The sequence below is a fragment of the Vigna angularis genome, chromosome 5, assembly GCF_016808095.1.
Source record: "Vigna angularis cultivar LongXiaoDou No.4 chromosome 5, ASM1680809v1, whole genome shotgun sequence".
In the NCBI taxonomy this organism is placed as follows: Eukaryota; Viridiplantae; Streptophyta; class Magnoliopsida; order Fabales; family Fabaceae; genus Vigna; species Vigna angularis.
In genome coordinates this window covers 28980664-28987944 of record NC_068974.1, presented here as the reverse complement: position 1 = coordinate 28987944, position 7281 = coordinate 28980664, and the positions used below count along the sequence as shown (strand labels likewise).

Sequence of the window (7281 nt, the reverse complement as noted above, 5' to 3'; positions counted from 1 at the left end):
TGAACGGCTTTTCAAATATGTTGATAGATGATTCTAATATTAAATATCAGTATTACAAATTCAACATATTTACTAATATATCCAAAACATAAATAATAAATTTTCAATCGAATATAAGAAAAGGAAAATGAGATTTTTATAAATTAAAACAAGTTCGTACTGATTAATGAACATGTTTCTTGGAAACATATAGGACCACTAAAGATACCGTAAAATAATGTGGGAAGAAGGAATGAAGATGTGGACACTTGGACACTGTTGTCTTTGTCATGTGAATGGATGCAAAACTGTGTTTGCAAGCAGTCTTAATAAAATGGAGTGGGTCCATGGGTCCATCCTTGGATTATATAAGTTCTGATTCATGATTGGAGATGTCAGAACACATGATACGCGTTTGTTTCAACTCCACTGTATCAAAAACAGAGGAACCCAATTCTCTTTTGCTTTCACCTCATTTCTCTACCTTAACTTGGCTCTCAGAAACAAACATATTCCAAGACCACCATGGTAAGAGCTCCCTATTTTGATAAAAATGGAACAAAGAAAGGAGCATGGTGTGAAGAAGAGGACAAGAAGCTTATTGCCTATGTTCAGAATCATGGCCACCCCAATTGGCGTCAACTTCCAAAGTTTGCAGGTTTTACATCACTCTCATCAATCATCAGATCAATTTAGAGTTTCTTCATTCATCCTTTTTACTTTTCTGTCTAACAGGGTTGCAAAGATGTGGAAAAAGTTGCAGACTTCGATGGATGAATTACCTCAGGCCAAATCTAAAACGAGGGAACTACACCCCCAAGGAAGAGCAAATCATCACTGATTTGCATAAAAAGCATGGAAATAAGTACGCCTTTTGTTGCTTCTAATTAATTTTCAAAGTTTTAAGTTTTTAATTCATACTCACAATGTTTGTCATCGACTTTTACATTGCTGAAAATGTCGCCCACAAATATTCTGGATACTGTCGCAGCTACGGTTGTAATGAGTCAGAAAATCTTCATTTTAAAGTCCAAACCAGTTTTTAAAAGGATAAAGTTTATGTATCATAATGTTAAAGTTTGACTTATGTAACAAAACGACAAATCTAATTTGAATTGAACGACAATGCTAACAAAAACGTCTGCGACAGTGTACAAAGGATTTGTATTTTTCAAAACCATGTTGCTTACTTGCTTAATCATTCAATTTGGTCATCTCGTTTTGTTGATTTGATGAATAGTTTCCACTACAAGTATAGGCATCAAATATATGCACCAGTTCTAGTTTTGGTGTTACTGTTATGTATAAAAAGAGAAACAACTATGCAACATCTTCAGTTGTTTGACAATTGTTCATTACAATGAGAATTCAGTGAACAAAGGGTATTTTACTGATTTGTATTTGGTGTGAAATTTGTGTGATAGATGGTCTCTGATTGCTGAAAGTTTACCCGGAAGAACAGACAATGAGATAAAGAACTATTGGCACAGCCACCTAAAGAAGTTCCAAAACAGCAACAATAACAGCTCTTGTGATGAAGATTTGAAGTCCAACGGATGCAAAGAGTTTGAAATGGAAATGAACGAGGGTCATAGTGTTGAATCTCACCACATTTTGGAGAGTTCAGTGTCAATTACCTCAGAAACTTCCTACACCGACCACAATTCCCCTTGTCTTTCATTTTGTTCAAGTCACACAGAATCAACCATGAACTTGTGCAAGGAAGAAGAAAGTGTTGCTTCATGGGAAACATTGGATTTAGGGTTTAGTAGCAATTTCTGGACCGAACCCTTTATTTCAGAAAACGCACTTGATGAAGATTATTTTCACATTTCCTCTTATGGGACAGAACCATTTTACTTATGGTAGTTGTGAGTCTAGAATATGTTTGAAGTTATAGAAGAAGTGGTCTTGCACATTTCCTTCTTGATTTTGGAGGAAATTTTGGAAATAAGAGTTGACTCTTGTTTTCCTAATTTCCTTAAGGGGAAAAAAGAAAAGAGATTTGTGTGTCAGCAACTTGGGTTTTGTTTTTGAGAACGACAATCACTCATGTTCATGATAGAATCGAAATTGTATACTATAAAAGTACAAAAATCAATTACATATAATTTTGACATACTGTGAATTTTACAATATTAGCTAATTAAAAGTTGTTTTAAAAGTAATTAGTATAAAATTAACAATGGTGATATAATATTATATGTTTCGGTTTAGGGATCGATGTCAAGTTTTCTCTTCGTAACAATCTTCAAACTTCAAGTTCGAGTCAAGATTATTCCTTCAAGTTATATTCATTACCGTTCGGTCGAATTAGAAAGTTACATGTAAAAGACACTCTAATGCTAAAGTTACTAAGCGTCTGACAGTATTAGTAATAAATATAACCAATTTACCATAATACCATAAATGTACAATGAGTGTAACCAATTTACCATAATACCACAAACTTGTATTTATAGATTTTGATATGAACTTTTGAGTAGCGCTCACGTAACTATGGTTCAATTAATAATAGATTTCCGTGAGGTCGTAAATCATAGTATATAACTATGGTTCAATTAATAATAGATTCCCGTAAGATCGTAAATCATAGTATATATTATATATGTTTTAATTAGATTCTATGTAAAAAATAAAGAGTTTAAGTATTCACTGTCCTAATTAATATATATATATATATATATATATATATATATATATATATATATATATATATATATATATATATATATATATATATATATATATATATATATATATATATAATGATTCAAATTATATCTACTAAAGCTATGACTTTTAAATAATTATTAGGAAGAAAACAAATTTATCATTCTATCAAACAATAAATGTGTATAGGATGTTTGGAACAAAATATTATATAGGATGTTTGGTAAAAAATTCAATCTATTTAACTAGTATTACATGAAACTTATTATTTACATCCATTTTGTGTATGTTTGGTAAAAAAAACTTGTAAAATACAGATTTTAGAGTCAATAAAAGTGAAAAGTTTGACCAAAAGATAATTGAATACTCGTGTAAAAATATCATTCTATATCATCATATCAAATTGTTATAGAAAGATATACAATGATATTTATGTGAATAAAATATGTATATTATATTAATTACTAGTTTAACTAGTGTAATATTAACATACATTAGAAAATTTGATGTAACATATATTGATTAGATTAGTAAGACAAGTGTCTATTGCTATTTGATCCGTAATATAAAAATTTATTTGTTATTTATTTAAAAAATATTTGTTTATATTTTAAAATTTAAATATTTTATAAATTTATTTTATAAATTTTTAAAATAAAATATAAATAAAATTACAAAAAATATAAATTTAAATTTAAATACAAATAAAAATTTAATATTAATTAAATATATCTTAATAAAATATAAATTAATTTTAATTAAGTGAAATTAAATTAAATATAAATTAAATTTTAATTTTAATATGTTGCAAGTAATAGATATTTGTTATAGATAATATGATGCTCACACTCAACTTATTCATAAACAACTATTAAAATATCTATTATCCACCAACCATAAATAATAAAGATTCAGAGATAATTTTTTCATTCCTATTAGTAACCAATCTCTTTGGAGTATCATACTATATTGATATAGTATTTATATAATATTTTAGTTCTTGATTTATTTACTTTTTTATCTTTCAAGTTTTATTAAGGGACTCCTTTCGATTTTCTTATAACTTATTATGAACTTGAAAATATCTACACAAATATTTAAGAAAATAATATAAGAATAGAAATTATAAGCATGTAAGTTACGAAATTGATGTAATTTTTAACAAAATTTACAGATATAGACAAATTTTAAAAACTTACAAAAGTAGATAAATTATGTTTAATAAACCTGACTTTAAAATAAAGTAGTCGTATTTACACATGACTTTAGAAATCATGTTTTAGATATACAACTATTACTAACAACTTCACGTTTTTACACAGTTATGTCCATTACATTCTATTTTGTTCCACGATTTTCACGTTTTTGTATGTTTTTTCTTTTTATTTTATTTCATAGAAGTTATGAAGTTATTACAAAACTTCTTCATTTTTTTTTTCAAACTTGGCTTCTTCTTTGTTTCTAATTCTTTTATGTTATTTTTAAATTTTTATATTAATTTGATTTATAATTTTTTATTTTTAATGATTTTTCAATTTTTATAAATTCATTTTTTTTACTTTAAATTATTATATTTTGAAATAATTTGACTAATAAATTTTTTAAATCTTTTAAACTTGTGTAAATTTTTTATTTTAATAAATTTTTAATAATTTGATTAATAAATTAAAATTAAAAATTTATAAATATTTTTTACTTTTTACTTTTTTAAGTTTTTAAACTTTTCTATACAAATATTTTTATTTTTATTTTGTTAAGTAATATGATTTTTAAATGTTATGTAATTCTTATTTAAAAACTTTGTTAATCAAATTATTGAAATAATTTATTTATAAAATAAACAAAAAAATTAAGTTATTTAAATAAATATCTCAATATTAAAAAGGTCATATATATAAATTTGGAAAACATTGAATAAATTAAAAATTCTATTAATCAAATTGATGTAAATATTTTAAAAAATAAAACAAAAATTATATAATAAAAAGGTAAAATCAGTATTTGAAAAAAGAAAACAGAAGTCGTGTAGTTACTTCAAGACTTCTAAAAGTAAAATTAAAAAAAATGAAAACATAAAACGAAATACAACAGTATTGTTTACAAAAAAAATGTATGAAAGAGTGGTGTATTAGTAGTACGAACTTTTCAAAAATAAAAATAAACAAAACAGAAAGAAAAAAAAATGAAATTATTATTAGTATGCATAAGTTTAATAATAATAAAAAATTAAAATCACAATTTTATTAAAATTGAAGTCGTGTTAAAATAATTCTTTTATTTTAAATTCGTACTTTTTAAATACAATTTAATTGATTTTTATAATTTTTTAAAAATTTTCATATATTGGAAAATCTTGAAAAACATACACCTATCTTTTCGATGAAATTCACCACCACTCTCTCGAGTGTTTCCGGGCAAAAGTGTTTTGGTCGTTTGCTAAAAAACAAAGCAAAGTTTGCAAACAAAAAGTTGGTGGTTGCCCTTAAACACTCAATAGTCTAAAAATATATGATAAAATTTTCAACCATATAAAATCTTGCAATCCTTCAAATGGAATAGAAATAAATTCCTAAACACTTATCAAAACTTTTATGAAGACAAAACTCGACAAATATTAAAAGAAAAACTGAAAAAGATAAAAAGAGAAAAGTTAAACAAAAAAAAGACATTGGGTGAAACATAAAATTTGAATAACTAAAATACTATACCTACAATATTTAATAAAGGAATTATCATTTAATTTGCCTAAAATGAAATTTAAAATAAGAGACTGAAAAAATAAATACTAAATTTGAAGTATAAGTTTTTAAACAATCTCTAAAATTGGAGTCATTTCATTTTTTTTCTTTTTTTTTTAATTTTAAAATTTTATAAGACATGATATTATTATTTTTAAAATTTAAATTAAAAACAAAACTATTCTTAAAAAAAAAAAGAGAGTAGAATTTCTAAGATGAAAAGGGTGAAACTTCAATGAAGTTAAGTTCCATTTAATATGAATGATAATTGAATTGTTTATGAAGATTAAGAAAAGATTTATTTGTAAGAGATTGTTTAATACTCAAGTTACTAAGAATCTAAAAAATTGAGTACAAGAGTAAGTATGAATATTTCATTTGATAACGGTTCTTTTCTGAATAATCTCATATTGTAATAATAATTTTTTCAAACAATTTCATATATTGTTTTCATTTTATGTAATGATTATTCATTTCCAAATGATCTTCGATTATAATAGTAGTTATGTTTTTAAAATGACTTCACATTTCCTTTAAATGATGTGATGATTGTTCATTTTCAATGATCTCATATTATAATAGTCATTTTGGTGTTTAAACGACTTTACCTATTGCTTTGATCAGATGTGATGACCGTTCACTTCAAATGATTTTGAATTATAATAATTGTTTTATTTTTTAAACAACTTCATATTTTGCTTTGATTTGATGTGACGATAGTTCATTTTCAAACTATCTTGAATTTAATAGTTGTTTTGTTTTTCAAATGACTCTATACATTACTTTGATTCAATGTGATGATCGTTCATTTTCAAACGATCTTGGATTGTAATACTTGTTTTGTTTATCAAAGGACTTCATATATTGTTTTGATCTAATGTGATAATCATTCATGTTCAAATTTTTTTAGATAACCTTAGGATTCATCTATTATGATGATAAATTATTTTTGAATGACCTAAGATGACTTTGAATATGATTACTTTGAAAGACTTATATTTGAAAACGAAAATTTTATTTCAAGAGTATGCCTCGTTAAACCTTATTAAGAAAATCATTCTTAGGGATAAAAACCAAGTAAGAAAAAAAAGTACATCATTTTTTTCCATAAGTAAGCCTTTTCAAATGACTTGTGTTTCTCTGGTAACTTTAATACCTCATTGGGGTCGTGTTGTTGACATGAACTTTTACCAAATAAGTATCAACTTTAAGGCTCTACACATAACATTCTCTTGTTACTTTGAGATCAACCTTCATTGTGATGATTGCTCCACGAGAAATTCCATCACCATGTGTGATAGGAACGACTCCACACTTCAAGCGAAAGTGCTCCACGATCCAGAATGCAGCAGCAAATTGGAGGAGAATGATGGAAGTTTAGACGTGCGCCAAGTGTTTGATGTAAGGTTTTGTGGAGTTTGGATGTGTGTATAGTGTGTCTCAAGCTCAGACAGCCTTCCAAAGGGTAAGGAAGCTAGAGAAGGACGTGCTAAAGAGGCATAAGACAATGAACTCTAAGCAAAGATGGTTGGAAGAATCTTAGCAGCGTTTCTTTATAGCATTCAAGTTCCCTTTACAAAGGAGAAGAGCCTCCCTTTTATAGATGAAGAGATGACTCTGAAACTTGCCTTGCAAGCTTCTAAAAATACAAACGAAGTGTGTTTGGAGAAGCTACAAAGCTCGGTGTGCAATTTTCAGAAGCCAGCTAATCAATCACGTGTTGAAAACATAAAGCTGCACAAAAAATGTTGGGCGTTGCAATGGTTGAAATTGCACTCCTCTTTGCCTTCCTTGCTTTCTCTTGCTTTGTCAAGCTTTCTAAGATGCATAGGCATGGTTTCCAACTTTTATTGTTGTCCTACAAAACAATGTAAATGTATTTAGTAAAGAG

At 26.3% G+C, this 7281-nt stretch overlaps 1 protein-coding gene across 1 annotated transcript; it reads left to right on the top strand.

Annotated features, from left to right (window-relative positions):
- The first annotated feature begins 395 nt into the window (after positions 1-395).
- On the top strand, positions 396-1895 carry LOC108340112 (transcription factor MYB14). The gene is made up of 3 exons (XM_017577338.2): positions 396-637; positions 715-844; positions 1404-1895. Exons 1-3 carry the CDS (start codon positions 505-507, stop codon positions 1846-1848), a joined length of 708 nt encoding a protein of 235 aa, XP_017432827.1. The 5' UTR covers positions 396-504; the 3' UTR covers positions 1849-1895.
- Positions 1896-7281: the final 5386 nt, after the last annotated feature.

Coding starts and splice junctions, on each gene's coding strand:
- LOC108340112 (XM_017577338.2), top strand. CDS start 505: ATGGTAAGAGCTCCCTATTTTGATAAAAATGGAACAAAGAAAGGAGCA. Junction 638..714: donor TCAACTTCCAAAGTTTGCAG/GTTTTACATCAC, acceptor TCTGTCTAACAG/GGTTGCAAAGATGTGGAAAA. Junction 845..1,403: donor CATAAAAAGCATGGAAATAA/GTACGCCTTTTG, acceptor TTTGTGTGATAG/ATGGTCTCTGATTGCTGAAA.